This window comes from Hemitrygon akajei, chromosome 21, assembly GCF_048418815.1.
Source record: "Hemitrygon akajei chromosome 21, sHemAka1.3, whole genome shotgun sequence".
NCBI lineage: Eukaryota > Metazoa > Chordata > Chondrichthyes > Myliobatiformes > Dasyatidae > Hemitrygon > Hemitrygon akajei.
In genome coordinates this window covers 12,937,430-12,960,198 of record NC_133144.1, presented here as the reverse complement: position 1 = coordinate 12,960,198, position 22,769 = coordinate 12,937,430, and the positions used below count along the sequence as shown (strand labels likewise).

The 22,769-nt window shown below is 42.4% G+C and overlaps 1 protein-coding gene across 1 annotated transcript in view; it reads right to left on the bottom strand.

Annotated features, from left to right (window-relative positions):
- Positions 1–22,769, bottom strand: part of vps13c (vacuolar protein sorting 13 homolog C) — a 389,552-nt gene that overhangs the window by 49,772 nt on the left and 317,011 nt on the right. Inside the window, 5 exon segments of the mRNA XM_073024838.1 lie at positions 8,863–8,986; positions 13,118–13,159; positions 18,803–18,970; positions 19,129–19,204; positions 19,298–19,411. Coding sequence (XP_072880939.1) covers positions 8,863–8,986; positions 13,118–13,159; positions 18,803–18,970; positions 19,129–19,204; positions 19,298–19,411 — 524 coding nt within the window.

The following is a 22,769-nucleotide window of genomic DNA, read 5'->3' as shown; positions in this document are numbered from 1 at the left end:
ACTGGCCTTTTGTACTCAAAATCATCATATTTCATTTATCAAGGAACGGTGTCTCAGAAAGGCAGTGTCCATTATTAAGGAACCTCAGCACCCAGGGCATGCCCTTTTCCCATTGTTACCACCAGGAAGGAGGTACAGAAGCCCGAAGGCACACACTCAGCGATTCAGGAACAGCTTCTTCCTCTCTGCCATCCAATTCCTAAACGGTCATTGAACCCATGAACACTACCTCACTTTTTGAATATATTATTTGTTTTTGCAGGACTTTTAATCTATTCAATATACATATACTGTAAATGATTTACTTATTTACCTTCATTTATTTTCTTTTTCTTCTATATTATGTATTGCATTGAACTCCTAAGTTAACAAGTTTTATGACATGGTGATAACAAACCTGATTTTGTTTAACTCTATTTTATTACAACTAACTTTAAAGAGAACTGTGTTTTTTTAAAAAAAAATCAGATAATTACACAAAATTACAACAATAATTACACAAAAGGGATACTTCAAAAGCAGAGTCACTGGAGACAGTAACTAAGAGACTAAGGCCAGCTGCCTTCACGTCTGCCGTAAGGATTTGAACAAAAGCCATTATTAAAGATACAGGGTACTTTTAAAAATTCAAATGGGAATTGTCTTTGGCCTATTTATACATTGATAAGGTGTCAAAGTTCATGGTGTAGGAAGTTACATACGTGCGTGAGTTCAAGATTAATGAGCTAATAGGGAAGTATACGCACGAATGTCTTTTTTCTGTAGTTGGCAAAATTAACCAGTGTGTAGCACAGCCACCTTTTATAATTTAGCTGAATGAGTTGGATGAAGGAAACTAAGTTGTGAAGAGGACACATGGAGGCTACAGAAGCAACATTGATAGGTTAAGCCAATGGGAAAAGATCCAGGAAATTAATATAATGTAGGAAGAGTTGAAACTACCCAATTTGGAAGAAAAATAAATTATGAGTTTAAAATGGTGAGAGCCTGCAAAGCTCTGAGATACAGAGGGACCTCAGTGTCCTATTCATGGATCTCAATGTCAGCAAAACAAAAGAGCTCCATCATTGACTTCAGTGAAGGGGGTACTGAGCCATTCCCATTTATATTAACTGTGCTGAGGTGGAGAAGATTGAGACCTTCGAATTCCTAAGAGTGAACAGCACCATAGCCTGCCTTGGTTCATAAGGCCATAAGAGACTGGAGCAGAATTAGACATTTGGCTCATCTAATCTGCTCCACAACCATGTTGAAGCCACAGTCATCAAAAGCTTACCACCATCTCTAATTCCAAAGAAATTTTACACGTCCTCCTTCAACCCTCAGATCTTTACTGATGCATCATAGAGAAGAATCTATCTGGAAGCGCAATGGCTTGGAATGGCAACTGCTCCATACATGACCATAAGCTCACAGTTTAGCACATCACAAAAACCATCCTCCACTAACTGAACTCTGTCTACACTTCTCACCATCTCTGGAAGACAGCCAGTATAAGTCAAAGAAACCACCCACCCTGGACATCTCTCTTCTCCCCTCCCACTGGGCAGAGAATACAAAAGCCTGAAAGCACGTGCCACCAGATTCAAGGACAGCTACTATCCCACTGTTATGATACTACTGAACTGTTTCATAGTATGATTAAATAAACTCTTCTCTTCGCGACCTATTTTGTTTTGACCTTGCACCTTACTGTCTACCTGCATTGCACTTCTACTGTAACATGTCATGGTGCAGTTTGCTATTGTTTTAGGTTGTGCTACCTCAGTGCACTGTTAAAATGAATTGATCTGTATGAATGGAATGCAAGACAAATTTTCACTTGTTATGAATGTACCACAGCTCTGAGGGGCCGAAGGGTGCGGGACCAGCCCCCTCCTTCTGGAGAATCGCAAGATCGCTATTAATTCGGGTCTTGGACCCAGGAAATGAGAGACAATGCAACGGATCTGACCATTGTTCTTAGAGACACCTGTGTGAATTGCAACTCTATAGTACGTGCCAGCTATCAGGGACATGGACACCCTCGGGCAATGTGGGGTGGGGATTGTATCACCCTACCTTGAGTGACATCAACAAATCTGTCAGTCACGATAAAAGGGGACAGCAGGAGGCAGTAAGCCAGCGACGCACCAGACGGAGACACCATCGCTCATCGCTCCCGTAAGGACGGGAAGCTGTTCGGGAGCCATGTGTGATTCGGTTCCCCTAGCTAGGGAATCGAGTGGCTGATAATCCCGAAAAGGATTCCGAACTGACAACGGGGAACTCACGTTCCCGATTCAATGATTTGAGTCCAACAGGCTGGTAAGTTTATTTTCTCTCTCCAACACGTGAGCCCCAGCGGTCTCCGAAAGGCTAAAAGCCTGCATGAACTTCAGAGACTTTGATATTTCCATCGGACAATAGTTTTACCCCTAGACAAACGATAGAGCTACTTCGTATTGTTGATTATTACTATACCCATGCTTTAGATTGAGTATTGATGACGTATATTATCTGAATGTTTGTATTAACCTTACTTTTGTGCCCCTTTATAAATAAAAACATTTAAAAATAGTACCATCAGACTTCAGCGGACCTCTCTATCTTTGCTGGTAAGTGACCCAGTTATGGGGTTCATAACAATGTGGGGGCTCGTCTGGGATTTGATACCAAATTGGGTGGTCAGTGAATTGGGTTTGCAAGTCAAAAAATTTGGATCTGGTACGCAGGTAGCCAGACGGGAAACCAGCAAAGATGAACGTGGATGAATTTATGGAAAACCCGACTCTGAGGGCGCTAGAGGCGGCTACAAAATTAGACTTGGTAAATCTGGCGAAGGGGTTAAGCCTCACAGAGGTGAGGTCATCAATGAAAAAGCGGGAAGTGCGAAGGGTCATAACTCAGTATTACATTGGGAAGAAGGTGTTTGCAGCTGAGGATTTGGAAAATATCCCTGAAAAGGTACCAGCGAGTGGGACGGATCAGTTAAGAGTTGGAGAAATTAAGGTTGGAACATGAATTTAAAGTAAAGCAGCTGGAAGCAGCTGAGAAGGAGAAAGAAAGGGCTGGGAGAGAGAAAGAAAGGGAGCAGGCGTTCCAACTAAAGGAATTAGAGGTGAAACGGGATCATGAGCTCCAGCTAAAGGGGCTGGAAGCAACTGAGAAAGAGAAAGAAAGGGAGCAGACATTCCAACTAAAGGAATTAAAGGTGATACGGGATCATGAGCTCCAGCTAAAGGAGCTAGAAGCAGCTGAAAAAGAGAAAGAAAGAGCTGAGAAGGAGAGGGAAAGAGCTGAGAAGGAGAGGGAGTATGAGGAGGCAGAAAAACAGAGGAAACATGACTTGGAGATGGAGAAGTTAAGGAAAGAGCGAAGAGATCAAGGGTTAGACCGAGAGGAGAGGTTTAATGTTAGTCGGGAGTTAAGGGTAGTACCTCCATTCAAAGAGTCGGATGTTGATAGTTATTTCTTGCTTTTTGAAAAGGTGGCAGTAAATCAGAAGTGGCCCAAAGAGCAGTGGGTGGCGTTGTTACAAAGTGTGTTAAAAGGGAAGGCACAACGAGTATATGCGGCGTTGTCCGTCGAGGAGGGGGAAGCGGAGAATTATGCCAAAGTAAAGGAGGCCATTCTCCGGAGTTACGAGCTAGTACCTGAAGCTTATAGACAAAGGTTCAGAAATTTACGAAAAGGGTGGAATCAGACGTATACCGAGTTTGCCCATGAGAAGGGGGTGCTCTTGGACCGTTGGTGCACCGCAGAAACAGTGGACGGGGATTATGGGCGTATCAGGGAGTTATTTTTGATTGAAGTATTAAAAGGGTGTGTTCCGGAGGAGATCCTGATGTATTTGAATGAGAAGCCGAATAAGTCCATCTCAGAAATTGCTAGGTTCGCAGATGAATATGCCCTAACCCACAAGACAAAGTTTTGCTCGAATAAAAGTTACCAGAGAGACCGTGGGAACGGTAGAGAAAGCCCGCCGGCTGAGGCAGAGGTCCCGCCGGGAACTAGTGGTAAGGTTGAGGGGGAAAGGCCAGGCGGCCCGAGATTTCCGGGCTTGACCTGTTTTAATTGTGGGAAGGGAGGACATATTGCATCCAGGTGCTTTGCTCCGAGAAAGGAGCCAGAAAAAGGGAAAGCAGCGGTCCCTATCGGGTGTGCAGTAGTAATCAGAAAATCGGCAAGAGGGTCCCGGGTAAGCAGAGAGCGCGAGGGGTCTGAGATTTATCTGTCACACGGAACCATGTCTGTGAGGGAGGGGGACCCACCAATTCCCGTACGGATTTGGAGACACGGGGGCGGAGCTATCATTAATTAGCCGTAACGTATTACAATTCGGACCTCAGACGGGCGAGGTAGCCCTGAGAGGAATAGGAAAATGGACAGAAATGGTGTCGTTACGTAGGGTCATTTTGGATTGTGAGCTGGTGTATGGATCAGTTGAAATAGGGGTGCCATCAGAATTCCCGAGAACTGACGTGGACGTCCTCCTTGGGAACGATTTAGCCGGGGGTAGGATTTGGTCAGCCATGACTATGACCCACCGACCGGTGCGTGTTGAGGCCCCGCCCATAGCGTCCCCGAGCTATACCGCATGCGCGGTCACTCGCAGCCTGTCGAAAACGGCAGCTGAGAACGGGAGCAGTTTAAAATTGGCCAGTTTTGATTTGGCCAAGACGTCTTTACCGACCCTGTGCCACGAGGGTTTAGAGGGTGGTAAAACGAGGAATAGTAACGTGAAAGGGGGAAGGGAGAGGAGATAGATCTCCCCTTAGCGAAGAGAAAGGTCCTAGAGGTAGGAAATAAAGATGAGAAACGGAAAAAGCTGTTAAAAGGTCCAGAGTTGGACATGGATGATCTGTCGGGGGTGGCAGCCCAGTTTGAAGAAGTTGAGACTTATCAAGGTGTTCCCGATAATGAGATGAAGGCAGTCCTAGATGAAAAGGATGCCACTGCCTTGGAGAGGTCTGCTGGGTTGGCAGATGAGGTTGTTTCAGCCCGCGGGGTTGAGTTTACTCCGGAAGGGAGTTGCCCAGAGAGTAGCTGGGAGGAGCAAGGGAATTTGGAATTTGCAAAAGGTACAGGTATTGAAAGCCTGGAAGAGGTCAATGTCCCGTTTGAGAGTGTCCAGGATGGGGATGCACGTGGTTCCGAACCTAGTCACGGAGCTCAGAAAAGTTCTGAGGTATCTGATTCAGCTGAACGAGATGGCCGTCCTTTTGGGTCAGATAGACTGGGTTCAGTGAAGACAGGGTTAACCCTGGTAATTGGGGGAAGGGAGGGTTCCCAGGTGTTTGTACACGAAGGGGTGGTGAACCTTAAAGTGGAACTCGACCATGGGGGGATAAATATTATTATTGAAGGGAACAGAAAGTTTGTAGTTCCCAAATCGAATTAAAAAATTTTAAACCCGGCAGCTCGCTTACAGAGTAAGTCGAGAGCTGCCGGGGCCCCACACGCTATTGTTATTCAAGGATGTGGAGTGAACAGGCAGCACTTGACAGGCTGTCTAGAAAAAGCGGGATCGCTTGCAGATCTTAAATTGGAAACTAATAGCATGACGGGTCCTGAAGAGAAAAATAGCAACTTGCTTAAAACTAAAGAATTGGGTAGGAATGAATTAGGTCTGGGATCCGGTGTTGATACGATAACTCCTATGAATAAGGCGGACGGGAGTTTACCCCGCCAAACTACTCGAGTTCCTCCCGTAGAAACTCACCGAAAAAAAGGTGATGGTTAATGGGGGCGCCATTTTAAATAGGAAAACTGGCTGTACGGGATTTTGACAAAGCATGTGAATAACAAAGACAACCCCCTTGGAACCTGCCTGTTAAGTTGAAATCTGATGCTACCAGCCTTTAGTCAGGTACAAGAGAAAACAATATTAAAGGAAGTGCCACTGTACTCGTTACCTGTTTAGATGCTGAATTAAATGTATAACTGTATAGCTCTGTAGTGAAACGGAAAGCTTGTGCATTGTGTTAGATTCTAAAATCCTGTAAGACTCTGTACTACTTCGTTTCACCGCTGGTGAAAACGCTTTGAAGAAAGGAGGTGTTATGAATGTACCACAGCTCTGAGGGGCCGAAGGGTGCGGGACCAGCCCCCTCCTTCCGGAGAATCGCAAGATCGCTATTAATTCGGGTCTTGGACCCAGGAAATGAGAGACAATGCAACGTATCTGACCATTGTTCTTAGAGACACCTGTGTGAATTGCAACTCTATAGTACGTGCCAGCTATCAGGGACATGGACACCCTCGGGCAATGTGGGGTGGGGATTGTATCACCCTACCTTGAGTGACATCTACAAATCTGTCAGTCACGATAAAAGGGGACAGCAGGAGGCAGTAAGCCAGCGACGCACCAGACGGAGACACCATCGCTCATCGCTCCCATAAGGACGGGAAGCTGTTCGGGAGCCACGTGTGATTCAGTTCCCCTAGCTAGGGAATCGAGTGGCTGATAACCCCGAAAAGGATTCCGAACTGACAACGGGGAACTCACGTTCCCGATTCAATGATTTGAGTCCAACAGGCTGGCAAGTTTATTTTCTCTCTCCAACACGTGAGCCCCAGCGGTCTCCGAAAGGCTAAAAGCCTGCATGAACTTCAGAGACTTTGATATTTCCATCGGACAATAGTTTTACCCCTAGACAAACGATAGAGCTACTTCGTATTGTTGATTATTACTATACCCATGCTTTAGTTTGAGTATTGACGACGTATATTATCTGAATGTTTGTATTAACCTTACTTTTGTGCCCCTTTATAAATAAAAACGTTTAAAAATAGTACCATCAGACTTCAGCGGACCTCTCTATCTTTGCTGGTAAGTGACCCAGTTATGAGGTTCATAACACACTACAGTCGATCCTCCTTATCCGCGGGGGATTGGTTCTGGGACTCCCCGCAGATACCAAAATACGCGGATGCTCAAGTTCCTTATTTAACCTGTTGCTGTGCATTGGTCTTTAGGACCCAGCGGAACACCGGACTTTATTTAACCTGTCTCAGTGCGGTAGTCTTTAGGAACCGGCACAGCTCTGAATCCACAGCGTTTCTTTTCACGAAAATAAACACCATCACAATTGAAAATAAGGTGGAAGTAATAAAACGATCAGAAAGAGGTGAAATGCCATCGGTCATTAGAAAAGCGTTAGGCTACAGTTGGTCAAAGATCAGAACAATTTTAATGGAGCATGTGAAAGGCACTGCCCCGATGAAAGCTACAATTATTACTAAGCAACGCAGTGGTTTAATTATTGAAATACATATGTTTCTTAAGTGTTTTATATGCATAGAAAGGAAAATATATACTATATACTAAGAAAAACACTTGACTAACTGACGCTAAATATTACCGGATGTACTTGTTCCGACTTCAAATCCGGCTTAAAGACAGACTCAGGAACGGAACTTGTTCATAACCCAGGGACTGCCTATACTTTTAAATCATCTCTATATTACTTATAATACCTAATACAACGTAAAAGCTATGTAAATAGTTGTTATACTGTATTGTTTAGGGAATAATGACAAGAAAAAATAGTCTGTACATGTTCAACCAACGAGTGCTGGAGAGAGAACTTCCGGGTTTTCCCGATCCGTGGTTGGTTGAGCCCGCGCATGCGGAACTCGCAGATAAGGAGGGCCGATTGTATATTAAACCAATTTCCCAATTTAGAGTAATTTACAAGTAATTAAAAACTAACAAAACATGATTATTTATTTCTATGGGATTGGCATTAAAATAGGGACGGTATATTGAGTACTGTGAACCATATAAAAGTGTCCTTATTTAATTATAACTTGAAAAGCATTAGATTTAATAGAATAATACCTGGAATGGCTGGAATAGAGGTCATACAAGGAAAGGTTGTACAAGCCAGGCTTGTATCCACTTAAGTCCGGAACAAGAATTGAAACATAAAGTCCTGAGGGGTCTTGATAGGGTGGGTATGGAGAGGACATTCGCCTTGCTGAAAACTGTAGGAGTAATAGTCAGTGCTTAAAAATAAGGGGTCACCAGCTGAAGACACATGAGGAAACACATTCTCTTGAAAAATATGAGCTTTTGGAACACAAACTCAGTGGACACTAGAAGCAGAGTCTTTTAAGGTAGAGGGGGCCTGGTGGCCTGGAAGCCTGGACATGGGACATGATGGGACTTCATTACTTCTCTCCAACTGAGGCACTGAGCAAAGTTGAAGTCGATGATGATGAGAGCGGAGGGTGGTCAGGTGCTTAGCACCCTCTGCCTACGTTTGACCGGTTTTCTTCTCCCTCTTGCTAGTTGCTGTTAGAGGAAAAATGTCTTGGGATCCACGGTACCAGGATTAATCGATGAGGCTGTGGACTCATTTTGAGAGACTTTGGGGTTCATATTGCATGTGTTTCTGGATTACAATTATTCTTTTTTTTGCTGTTTTTGAATGGTTTGATGTGGACTGGGGCACCTTGGCAAAGAGTGGCCCTGTGGCCTGCAGTGAGCTAATGGCATGGCACTGAACTGAACTAAACTAAACTGATTACTACTGGTGTCCTGGTTTGATGTTTGATATTCTATGTGGCGTTTGCTCATTTTTTGCTGTTTGTACAATTTGTTCTTTAAGGGTGTTTGATGTTTTCTTTGAACAGGTTCCTTGTGTTTCTTTGTTTTGTAGCTGCTTACAGGAGGACGAATTTCAGAGTTCTATTCTGTATACATACTTTGAAAATAAATCTACTTTAGTCAGCAAGAGGCAGAAGTGCTTTGTGGGCTGTTAAAGCTTATAATCAGATCAGCAATGCTTGAGGGAATGGTTTCAGGGGCCAAGTGACCATCTCCTGTTCTAAATCTAGTATTTGAATGAACTCTGTTGGTGCAGTACATCTTACTTTTTGATTCCTTGGAAAGTGCTGCTTGCCATGTCAATGATTCCACCAGTTGGCCGTGCAACGACTCCAACTAGACCTTTGCCAACTCCTTTAAAGAAACCAGCTGCACCTTCTTTCTTGGCACCTGTTGAGGGAATTGTTGCAAACTGGTCAGCATTGTTCTTCCTCCCATCTGCTGTCACACAAATGTAATACTTAGTAGTTAATAAAAATTAGTGTAATGGCATAAAATGCAAAACTATTAATACGAACACTACAAATTGAAGCCCAGACTAATCCTGGACAGAAAACACAGTTCAGGAAAAGAGATTTGCATATTTTCTATACTCAATGAGTTTAAAGGGGTAATTCATTTAGCAGGTCAAGGAAAGATGTTTTATGCCCTTAAGGGTCGAATTCTGGTGGTGTGAAAGCAAAGTCCATAAGATAGGTGGACAGGTGTTTCGAAAGGCTCGTCATAAGGCACATCAAGACCTTGCTACCCCCTCACTGGACCCCCTGCAGTTCGCGTATCGTCCCAACAGCTCAACAGACGACGCCATCGCCACCACCCTCCACCTGGACAAACAAGACACGTACACTCGAATGCTGATAATAAATTTCAGTTCAGCATTTAACACAATCATTCCTCAGCACCTGACTGGAAAGCTGAAACTGCTGGGCCTGAACACCTCCCTCTGCAACTGGATCCTAGACTTCCTGACTGGGAGACCTCAGTCAGTCCGGATCAGAACCAGCATCTCCAACACCATCACACTGAGCACGGGGGCCCCCCCAGGGCTGTGTGCTCAGTGCACTGTTGTTCACTCTGATGACCCACGACTGTGCAGCAATACACAGCTCAAATCACATCAAGTTCGCCGATGACACGACTGTAGTGGGTCTCATCAGCAAGAATGACGAGTCAGCATACAGAGAGGCGGTGCAGCACCTAACGGACTGGTGCAGAGCCAACAACCTGTCTCTGAATGTGAACAAAAGAGATGGTTGTTAACTTCAGGAGAGCATGGAGTGACCACTCCCCGCTGAACATCGACGGCTCCTCCGTTGAGATCAAAAAGAGCACCAAATTCCTTGGTGTTCCCCTGGCGGAGAATCTCACCTGGTCCCTCAACACCAGCTCCATAGCCATGAAAGCCCAGCAGCGCCTCTACTTTCTGTGAAGGCTGAGAAAAATCCATCTCCCACTCCCCATCCTCACCACATTCTACAGAGGATGTATTAAGAGCACCCTGAGCAGCTGCATCACTGCCTGGTTCGGGAATTGCACTATCTTGGATCCTGCAGCGGATAGTGAGGTCAGCTGAGAAGATCATGGGGTCTTTCTTCCCGCCATTACAGACATTTACACCACATGCTGCTCCCGCAAAGCTAACAAACTCTTCTCCCTCCTGCCAATTGGCAAAAGGTACCAAAGCATTCGGGCTTTCACAACCAGACTGTGCAACAGTTTCTTCCCCCAAGCCATCAGACTCCTCAATACCCAGAGTCTAGACTGACATCTACATCATTTATTATTGTATTGAAATTTGTCCTCTACTGTGCCTATTGTCTTGTTTATTAATTATTAATTAATTATTGTGCTGTCCTGCACTGTTTTGTGCACTTTATGTAGTCCTGTGTAGGTCTGTAGTCTAGTGTAGTTTTGTGTTGTTTCATGTAGCACCATAGTTCTGGAGGAATGTTGTTTTATTTTTACTGTGTATTGTACCAGCAGTTTATGATCGAAATGACTATAAAAAGCGACTTGACTTGACTAAAGGCCAGGTCCTCCATGGAAGAAAAACCAGCTAACAAATTGGTCTGTTTTGTTGACGTTGTAACTAGCAATAATATCGGGGAAACAAATAAAATGGCAGACAATAGGTTATTAAATATTATGAAAGAACGCAGAATTGGAGCCAATATGCTAGATGATTGATTATCAGATGGAAAGACTGACAAGTCATTTTTTTTCACTTGAAAGGCCATGATAATAGAGTATCACAGAGTTACACAACATAAAAAAGGTGTTTTCCCGAGGTAGTTTCATTTGCCTGTATTTGGCCTACATATAGTATGTAGTATGAATGGGCTGTCGGTGGCAGTGGTGGAGCTGGAAACGACAGGGTCTTTTAAGAGACTCCTGGATGGCTACTTGGAGCTTAGAAAAATAGAGGGTTATGCGTAAAGTCTAGGTAGTTCTCAGGCAGGGACATGTTTGGCACAGCTTCGTGGGCCAAAGGGCCTGTACTGTGCTGTATGTTTTCTATGTTTCTATGAACCCTGAGGATGCAGTGAATATGATAGAATTCACACTGTAAGTTGAGAGGGAGAAGCTAATATCAGACATATTAATTTATAGTGGAGTAAAGGGAATTACAGCAGTTGGCCAAAGTTGATTGGCAGAGGATACTAACAGGGATGACGACTGGAGTCTCTGCGAGCAATTCAGAGGGTAAATCCGAAAGTAGTAGTATTGTAATGGGAGGATATGATCTGTCAAGGGAAGTCAAAGACAGCATAAAAGCAAAAGAAAGGGCATATAATATAGCAAAGATTAGTGGGAAGGCAGAGGACTGGGAAGTTTTTAACAACCAACAGAAGGCAACTAAAACAAAATAAGGAGAGAAAAGATGAAATATCAAGGTAAACTAGCCAATGATATAAAAGAGGATACCAAAAGCTTTTTTTCTGATAAATAAATAGTGAAAGAGAGGAAAGATTGGAAATTGGACCGCTGGAAAATGTGGGATGAAGAAATGATGGACAAACATAGTATGCATTTTGTGTATTCTTCACTGTGGAAGGCACTAACAGCATGCCAGAAATTTGAAAGTGTCAGGGGGCAGGAGCGAGTGATGGTCTCTATTGCTAAGGAGAAGGTACTTGGGCAGCTGAAAGGTCTAAAGGTAGACAAGTCACCTGAGCCAGGTGGACTACATTGCAGTTACAGGCCAGTTAACCTGACTTCAGTGGGTGGGAAGATGTTGGGAGTCCATTATTATAAGGATGAGGCTTCAGCATACATTATAAAATAGGCCAAAATCAGCATGATTTCCTAAAGGGAAAATCTTGCCTGACAAATCTTTTGGAATTCTTTGAGGAAATAACAGGCAAAAGCATCAAAGGGTCATCAGTGGATGTTGTTTACTTGGATTTTCAGAAGAACTCTGTAACATTTTGTCAATGCTTCTTAACAAGAGCCAATGATACTACAGGAAAGATACTCGCATGGATAGAAGACTGAGTGACTAACAGGAGGCAAAGAGTGGGAATGAAGGGAGCCTTTTCCGGTTGGCTGGTGACTACTTAAGTTCCGCGGGGCGGGGGGGGGGGGGGGGGGTCAATGTTGGGACCACTTCTTTTCACGTTACATATCAATGATTTGGATGACAAAATCATTAACTTTATGGCTAAGTTTGCAGATACAAAAGTAGGTCAGACCACACTTAGAATATTGTGAGCAGTTTTGAAACCCTCATTGGAGAGGATGTGCTGGTATGGGACAGGGTCCAGAGGAGGTTCATGAGAATGATGACAGGAATGAAAAAATTAATGCATGAGGAGCTTTTGATAACTCTGAGCCTGTACTCGCTTTGAGTTTATAAGAAAGGGGGGTACCTCACTAAAACCTACCAAATATTGAATATTAAGTGGATGTGGAGAGGATGTTTCCTATAGTGAGAGTGTCTAGGACTAGAGGGCACAGCCTCAGGATATAGTGATGCCCCTTTAGAAGAAAGATGAGACAAATTACTTTAGCCAGAGTGGTAAATCTGTGAAATTCACTGCCACAGACAACTGTGGATGCCAAGTCATTGGATATATTTAAAGTGGAGGTTGATAATTTCTTGATTAGGAAGGGTGTCAAAGGTTAAGGAGAGCAATCAGGAGAAAGAGGTTGAGAGGGATAATAAACCAGCCGTGATAGATTGGCGAAGCATAATTTTGCTCCTATGTGGTATGGTCTTATATGATTGTATGTGCCAATGATGCTACTACATCTAAGCACACATGTACTTATGTATATGGCAATAAACTCAAGTTGTGTAGCAGAATTAAGGAATTCATTAACACAAAGGATCAATTTATATCAATATCACAAACACAAAAAAATTTGCATTTGAAAATCCAAAACAACACACAAAAACATGCAGGAGTAAAAATGCTGGAAAAGAGCTAACAGTCAACATTATGGGCTGAGACCCTTCATCAGAATTTATATCAACAATATTCTTCAATTATCTACCACAATTCACATTTGGACACGTACCTTCCACTGGCTTTGTGACTATTCCTGTAAATCCTCCCACTACTCCCTGAAAAAACAAACATTTAGAAATAATTTTTTTACATGATGCAATATATCAAATGACATGATAAGCCATCATGGAAAGCGGCTCAAAATATACATATGATAAGTTTCATTGAGTAATGAAAAAATAAGGTCTCAAAACAAGGGAAGATAATGAAAATTTTCTGATTGACAGAATTAATGTTGGGTTGGAAAGGCAAGGTCTAATCAGGGACAATCAACATTGCTTTGTCAAGGGAAGAACCTGTCAAGCTAAGTTGACTAAATTCTTTGAAGCAATAACAGTGTATTGATGAGGTAAGTCGATGTGATGTGACAGACTTTGATTAGGTCCTGCATGGAAGACTGGTTTAAAAGCTTAGGGCCTATGAAATCCAGGGAAAGTTAACAAACTGGATCCAAAATTAGCTTGGCATTAGAGAAAGATGTGATGGTAGAGGGCTGTTTTGTAATTGGGTATCTGTAATTAGTGGTGTCCCATAGGGACCAGTGTTGAGATCTAAGCTGTTCATATTTGTAAATGTGAATATAGGGAGGATGATCAATAAGTTTGCAGACAACACAAAGACTGGCAAAACTGTTGATAGAGTAAAAGGCTTAGGCTGTCTTGAAGAGCTTTGAGGAACAGTAGGACCTTGAAGCCAAAGCCCAGAGATCATTGAAGGTAAAAATGCAGATAGACAACATGGGTTGGAAGGCATATGGGATACTGGCATGGGATTAATGGGATACAGAAGTAGGGAGGTTGTGCTTCAACTTCATAAAATGCAGTTAAAATAGAGGACTTATATTTCGGGTAAGGGGGAAGAGACTTGGAGTGGATCTCAGGAGGACCATCTTCACCCAGAGTGGTGAATACCTGGAATGCATTGCCTGAGAGAGTGGTTTAAGTTGGGACACAGCATTTAAGAAATGTTTAGATGAATGTTTCAGACATAGGCCTTCTACCTCCTAGCATGAAGTGCAAGGAGATGGAAAGTCCCTTACTAGTCAACATGGATAACTTGGGCCGAGTGACCCGTTTTTATGCCGAATGATTCTATGACCACGACTCCATGACAAAAAAAACTTTAATAACTTCAAAATGAAGATCGATTAGTACAGTTGTCCTGCCCAATGATCTTCATGAGCTGTTCTTTGTCCTGTAAAACATTATCAGCTATACCACTGAAGGAAGTGGAAATGGGAAGCAATGAAGTTATACCAAACATCTGAAATAGTTCTGAATATTTTGCAATGTATTCTAATTAAGTTCAGATACCAAAAATAAAAGAACTGTCCTCTAAGAAGCTCCCTGCCAAAGTTAAAGATGCAGGCTGCTGTTTTACTGAGTTACAAAAACAAAACCTCCTCCTTGACATGTTGCATACAAAACACATTTTGACTATTCGTTGTACTTCAAATGACATGCAAGTCAGTGCTTTCCCATGAAGAAAAAGGGTGCTAAGGTGTCTTCCATTCCTGTAGAAGGAGGCAAGATCACTTAAGGCAACACAAAACTAGTAACTTCAGACCAAATTATACTGTTGGCACTGATTCAGTATCTTGGAACACAGAACAACAATAAAGAACAAAGAAATGCAGTCAACTAATAAAATAAGTCATCTCCCATATCAGCTCATTTCTACCTTAGTAAGATACTGATGCAAAGTCGTCTGAAGCACCAGTGATCTCCCAACTTCATTTACATCTCTCCACAAGCTGGAGATCATAAGTAGTATATCTGGGGGGGGGGGGGGGGGGGGGGGGGAGAGGAGGGAGAGGGGGGCGCGGGATAGCTAGCTGTAGATAGACCAGTCTTTTGCAGCTGTGTAGGCACAGTAAGTGTCGCTTCAGATGCAGCAAATAAAAGGAAGGTAAGGTCAAGCAGAGCAGCCATTGTCGAAATGTGTCAATGTTAGAGTGGGAAGGCTTTGGTTTAACAGGCTTCGGCAAGAAAAGATGAGAAAATGCAAGTTCTTTTTCCCGTTGACTGTAAAGGTCTGTATTTTTTTTTGTACAGAGTAGTCAGGATGGAATGCTCCTCCTGTCACTATTTGGGAATTCAAGATACCTGGTGGTTTCCCTGATGAATGCATATGTGGGAAGTGCACCCAACTTCAGCTCCTGACTGACCAAATCAAGGAACTATAACTGGAGCTGGATATACTCAGGATCATCTGGGAAGCTGAAGACACTGTAGATGAGACTTTTGATTACACCCAGAACACATTAGAGAATTTTAAGAGACACTTAGATAAGCGCATGAATATGAGGAAGATGGAGGGATATGGACATTACTTAGGTAGGAGGTATTAGTTTTTGGGAGTTTTTTAAATTTACTTTTTAAGCTGGTTCGGCACAATATTGTAGGCTGAAGGGCCTGTTCCTGTGCTCTAGTATTCAATGTCTATGTCCATGACACACCATAGCAGGATGTAGAGCACGTAAAAGCTGGACAAATGGAGCTTAATGTGGGAAAATGTGAGATCATGAACTTCAGAATGAGGACTTAAGTGAGGACATCTAAATGGAGAGAAGTACTGTTCTATGTTCTAGATGTAACAATTTTAAAGTGAGAGGGGAAAGATTGCAAAGATACCCGAGGGGCAACTTCTTCACATAAAAGATGGTGGGATATGGAACAAGCTGCCAGAGGAGGTAAACACTCATTTGGACAGATACACGGAGAGGAAAGGTTTAGAGATATATAGACTAAATGCAGACAAATACGCCTGGAAAGGCCTCTTGGCCAGCATGGATGAGGTGGGCTAAAGGGCCAGTTTCTATGTGGCATTATTCGATGACTACAAGTACAGAGGAATTGAGGTGTTCTGGTATCAGTCATAAGCAAGTTAGTAAGCATGTTCAGCAATCAATTAAGACAGTAAATGAATATTATCTTTATTGTAGGGGTGTGGTTGGAGTTTACAAATGGGGAAGAAGAGTACAGGGAGTTGGTGAGATTCTTAATTTAAAAAGGACATACTTGACATTGTAAGTAATCCACAAGACTTTCACTGGCTAATTCCTGGGGATAACAGGGTTGGTCCTGTGACAAATGGACAGAGTATTCTTTTGAGTTCAATACTGTGAGCATTATGAGCAGTTTTGGACACCCCATCTAAGGGGCTAACAATGGAGAAGGTTTAAAAAGAGGTTCACAAAAATCATTCTGGAATCGAAAGGATTATCATATGAGGAGTATTAGATGGCTCTGAGCCTGTACTTACTAGAGTTTTGAAGAATGGGGGGGGGGGGGAATTTCATTGCAACCTATCAAATGTTGGATGGCCCAGATAGAATGGATGTGGAGAGGATGTTTCTGGGAGTGGGGGAGTCTATAACCAGAGTGCACAACCTCAGAATAGAGGAATGCTCATTTAGAACGGAGATGAGGAAGAATTCCTTTAGCCAAAGGGTTGTGAATCCGTGGATTTCATTGCCACAAGCGGTTGCGGAGGCCAGGTCATTAAGTGCACTTAAGGCGGAGGTTGATAGATTCTTATTAAATTAGGGTGTGAAAGGCTTCAGGGAAAAGGCAGGAGAATGGGGTTGAGAGGAAAATGGATCAACCATGATGAAATGGCGGAGCAGACTCAATGGGCTGAAAAGCCTAATTTTGCACCAATGTCTTATGGTCTAAAATGAGGGTGATCGCGTGGATACGTACTAGGTCATAAGGATGTAATACAGGGTAAGTGTTAAAATTTTTCCACTACTAGCAGAGTCACTGTATGAGGGGACATAGTTAAAAGGTATGAACCAGTCATTTAAAATTAAATAGGACATTTATCTTGTAGAGGAAGGGTCGTGGTCCAAAACATTAACTGTTTATTCCCCTCCATAGATGCTGTCTGACTTACTGGGTTCCTCAAACATTTTGTGTGTGTGTTGCTCAGGATTTCCAGCAACTGCAGAATCTCCAGTTTATCTTACAGAGGGTAGTGAACCTCTGGAATTCCCTCTTCTGGAGAGTTATGGAGGCTGGGTCACTGAAGGGATTTAAAAAGGATGTAGATAAATTGATCAGGCAATTGAGGGGTATTAGCAATTGGTACAAAAGAGAGGACAGGACCTGGGAGAGATCAGTCATGATCATACTGAATGACAGAATAGGTTTGAAGGGTCTAATAGTCTACTGGTATTTTCTTATGCCTTTGTGAATGGGATCAAAGCAGGCAAAACTTGACATTTGACCTCCGATGTAAAATTGCTGGTCTAATGGAAATGATAGCCAAGCCGACTAGAAAATTTCATCCAGCTGCCAGTGACTGCTATAACCTACAATGAAAGCTGCAACAAAGTCCAAGACAAAAAAAAACCCAAATTAATACAGCCTCGTACAATTTGGCTAGTTGCTTGTGTCAATCACAAAATCTTGCCAGTTTAGAATAGTCGCAGATTTCTGATGCTGAGATGTCACACATGACAACATGCTGATTTAAAGTTGGGTCAAGCAACAAAAGCATTTTCCACTCAGTAAGAAGGACTTAGTTCATGCAGTAGAATAGTGGTGAGTTAGGTCGCAGCAGTAGCCTCTCTGAATCCAACAAAAGGTGCAAATGTTTGTCTTAAGCGTTCTTGTGATCGTGAGACACTGATGAACATTGGTAACACTAAGTACTGCAAATCTAGCTCATTGGCAAGACCAATGTCGGGGCAGCTGCATGGCCTCAGTTGTTATGTGGACCAGGCCCTCATGCTGTGACGTCACTTGTTACAGCCACCCAGGGGAGAAGACACCGTAGGCAGTGTGGGAGAGAACAGGTGCACTGATGCCATGTCCCAGGACCAGGCCCTCATGCCACAGCTTTGCCTGTTATAGCTACCCACCAACATTGCTACAGGACAACATCCCATGCACCATCAAACCAGGTGCTTTTACAGAGATACAGCGCAGAACAGGCTCTTCTGGACCAACTAGCCGTACCACCCAGCAACACACGTTTTTAACTTTAGTCTAATTACAGGACAATTTACAATGACCAATCAACCTACTAACCAATATGTCTTTGAAAAATGAGAGAAAACTGGAGCACCTGGAAGAAACCCACACTCTCTCAGGAAGAATTGAACTCCAAACTCTGATGCCTTAAGCTGTAATAGCATCTCACGAACTGCTAACAGTATTTTATATGTGCTAATATTATTTTATATGCACTATTGCGTGGTTGTATGGACTGTGTTTTCACCTTGGTGCTAGAGGAACACTGTTTTGTTTAGCTGTATACATGTGCATGGCTGAATGACAATTTAACTTGAACTAGGTTAATTATGGCCACACCATCAATATCTGTGCAGTTTTGTAGATAAATCAGAAAAGAAAACAAAGTGAATAGTCTTGATATGACTAATATTGTTAATATACTGGGGCCTGATGGGGCAGTCATGGAGAGAAAGACACAGTCTTAAAATGGTACAAATTTAAAATCTTACTTCAAGACAGCAACTGATGCTGTGTCAATTGTTGACTTTAAACTGGAGTTGACTTTGAAGCTATTAACCAGAGGGACTAGGGACACGGGTAGAAGATGGCATAAGGATTCATGATTTCATCCAATGACACAACTGGACCAAAGACCTAGATCATCTTTGCGTTGCCCTTAACTTTTACAATTAGTGTTGCATAAAACTGAACTCTTTTAAAAACAGGAATTCTACTTGCCCGTAAAAAGCCTTTTCCTCCTTTGGCCAAACTTTCCCCAAAGTCCTTGGGTTGACGGTTCATTTCTTCCCTACGTTTCTGCTGATACTCTTTATCCATTGTGATAGCAGCCAAACCTTTTCCAACTGAGCCTGTGATTCGCGATACCACACCAGCTGCACCGCCTGCACAGAATAAAATAACATGTATTCTGCATCAGTGTCGTGGCAGAAGTTAGATTCAAATCTCGTATACGATAGTGTGATTATGAAACTATCTGAGAGACACAGATTTCAAATATCAGCTCGGCTGAAGGTATATTCAACAGAATTCTGCCACCTACCCAGTGTATGCCCAAGCAAACTCTTCACTCCTATAACAAGACCCTCAGCAAATTCTTCTGGTCCCTGAACTGCACCCTGCAACATTTACAATGTATCATGAGCATTAAAACATGGACAAACTTTTCAAAATCATAGACAACATTTTGAATTCTTTTCTCACTGTCTTACCTGGAAGGGCTCATAAAAAAATGCTTCTACACCTTCTGAAAGTCCTCTAATAAGGCCAAATGGGTTTCCAAGAACATCCAATCCCAAAACAAGCACGTACATTTGTTTTAGAAACTGGGAGAAACCATGAGAAAGCTTTGTTAGTGATTTTTAACCAGGCTGGATCACGTACATTCTAATAGCAAGACTGTTTTGCACATTTCAGAAAACAGCAACAGGAGGTGAGAGTATGTGGTAGGATCTGGGGAAAGTAAAAGTAGATGAATATAAATAAGCGGATCATGGTAAGAGGTACTCAGTGGGCTGAAGAGCCTGTGTCCGTATCATAACATAATGCTGGTCAGACAGTAGTTGGTGGCCTTCTCAAAGACAAGTAGTTCTGGTGAAAGTTCACCAGCCTAAAATGTTAACTTGCTCTCTTGACAGATACTGCTTGTGGAGAGGCATTAATGCTGAGCATTTCTGGAAGATACTGGTTAAATTATTCACCAACACTGGTCAGAACATGAACGTTCAATGGAGCTTCTACATCAACCCAACAAGAGGCAGGACCTTTACATTCTACCATTCTATCTGAATACAGCATCTTTGGCTGTGTGAATGTTTTATGTTCATGAGATCTGGCAGGGATCATGAGATGACTCTGTCGCCATTTAGACAAAACCGCTAAGATCTAGCACAACTTTTTGCTTCTTTTTTTAAACTGACTGGTCTTTCTTCAATTCTGAAATGTATTCTCTTGCTCAGTTTAAATCTTACTGTAATGCACATATTAAAGTTCTTAGAATGGTGTTAGAAAGTTTGTGAACCCTTTAGAATTTTCTCTGTTTCTGCATAAATATGACCTAAAATGTAATCAGATCTTCTCACGTCCTAAAACTAGATAAGAAAATCCAGTTAAATAACTGAAAAAAACCATCATACTTGTTTGTTTATTTATTGAGAAAAATGATGCAATATTACATATATTTGTTGGAAAAGGTACATGAACCTTTAGGATTGTATGTTCATTAAAAGGGGCAATTAGAGTCAGGTGTTTCAATCACTGGGATGACAATCAGGAGAGGGAGGGGGAGAGGGAGAGAGGGAGGGGGGGAGAGAGAGGGGGAGGGGGAGAGAGAGAGAGCGAGAGAGCGTGCGTGTGTGTGTTTGTGTGTGTGTGTGTGTGTGTGTGTGTAAGGCCCTGCCCTATTATTAACAATATAGTATTCTTATTAAGAACCTATTAAGAATATAAAACTGGATCTTCACTATCGAAGTCTGATCTTCACCACACAGGTTTTTGGAAGTGTTCCATGCCTTGATCAAAGGAGATTTCTGAGGATCTCTGAGAAAGAGCTGTTGATGCTCACTAGACTGGAAAAGAATACAAAACCCTTTCTAAAGAGTTTGGGCTCCACCAATCCACAGTCAGGCAGTTAGTATACAAATGGAGGAAATTCAACATCATTGCTACTCTCCCCAGGAGCAGTCGACCAACAAGTCGCCCCAAGAGCAAGGTGTGTAATATTCCAGGAGGTCACAAAGAACCCCAGGGTAACATCTAAGGGGTCTCTCTTGCATTGGCTAATGATCATGAGTCTATCATCAGACAAACACTGAACAATGGTGTGCATGGCAGGACTGCAAGGAGAAAGCCACCACTCTCCAAGAAGAACACTGCTGCCTGTCTGAAGTTTGCTAAAGACCACGTGGATACGTCAGAAGGCTTTTGGAAGAATGTTCGTGGATATTGAGTCCAAAATAGAACTTCTTGGCTTAAGTGAAAAGTATCATGTTTGGTGAAAAGCAAACTCTGCATTCCAGCATAAGAACCTCATCCCATCTGTGAAACATGCTGGTGGCAGTGTCATAGTTTGGGGCTGCTTTGCTGCCTCGGGACCAAGACAGCTTGCCATCATTGATGGAACTATGAATTCTGAATTGTACCAGCAAATTATACAGGAAAATGTGAAGGTATCCATCCCTGAACTGAAGCTCAAGAGAAAGTGGGTCATGCAGCCAGACAACAACCCCAAGCGCACAAGTCAGTCTACCACTGTACTTCTATGTTATACTAACTGTCCTGTTGTACATACTATTTATTATAAATTACTATAAATTGCACATCTAGACGGAAACGTAACATAAAGGTTTTTACTCCTCATGTATAAGAAGGATATAAGTAATAAAGTCAATTCAATTCATGTTTACAGCGAAGAAACTTCACGTTTTGAAATGGCTGAGTCAAAGTCCTGATCTTAATCCTATAGAAATGTTGTGGTTGTGGAAAGACCTGAAGCGAGCAGTTCATGCAAGGAAGCCCATCAACATCCCAGAGTTGAAACAGTTTTGTAAAGGGAAATGGCCTAAAGTTCCTCCAAGCTGATGTGCAGGACTGATCAACAGTTACTGGAAAAGTTTGGTCACATCAGTTGCTGAAAACAACGGTTCACATACTTTTCCCAACAAATACATGCAATATTGGATCATTTTTCTCAATAAATGAATGAACAAGTATGTTTTATTTGTGTTATTTATTTAATTGACTTCTCATCTAGTTTTAGGACACATGAAGATCTGATCACATTTTAGGCCATATTTATGTAGAACTAGAAACAATTCTAAAAGGTCCACAAAGTTTCTAGCACTACTGTATATCAGAAGAATCAGAATCAGGTTTATTATCACCGGCTTCTGATGTTAAATTTGTTAACTTAGCAGCAGCAGTTCAATGCAATACATAACACAGAAGAAAAATAAAGTAAACCAATTACAGTATATGTATATTGAACAGATCAAAATCATGCAAAAACATAAATAATATATATTTAAAAAGTGCGGTAGTGTTTACGGGTTCAATGTACATTCAGGAATCGGATGCCAGAGAGGAAGAAGCTGTTCCTGAATGACTGAGTGTGTGCCTTCTGGCTTCACTACCTCCTACCTGATGGTAACAATGAGAAAAGGGTATGCCCTGGGTCTGGGGATCCTTAATAATGGATGCTACCTTTCTGAGACACCGCTCCTTGAAGATGTCCTGGGTACATTGTAGGCTAGTACCCAAGACGGAGCCAACTAAATTTACGATCTGCTGCAGCTTCTTTCAATCCTGTCCCCCCACACCAGACAGTGTCAGAATGCTCTCCATGGTGCATGTGTATAAGTTTTTGAGTGTTTTTGTTGATGAACTAAATCTCTTCACATTCCTAATGAAATATAGTCAAATATCCTGCCTTCTTTCTAGCTGCATCGATATGTTGGGACCAGGTTAAGTCTTCAGAGATGTTTAGTGAGCTTTATTAACCAATTGAACGTATTTTTAAATTGCGATGTATCATCATGTTAGAGTTGCAAGGAATGGAAACAGGCCTTTAGGATCACCATGTTATCTGGTTATCAAACACCCATCTACACTCATCCCATTTTCTTCCTTGTGTAGCTTCATTGAACTTCATGATTCTTCTGCCATCCTCTTATGCAGGGGCTTAAA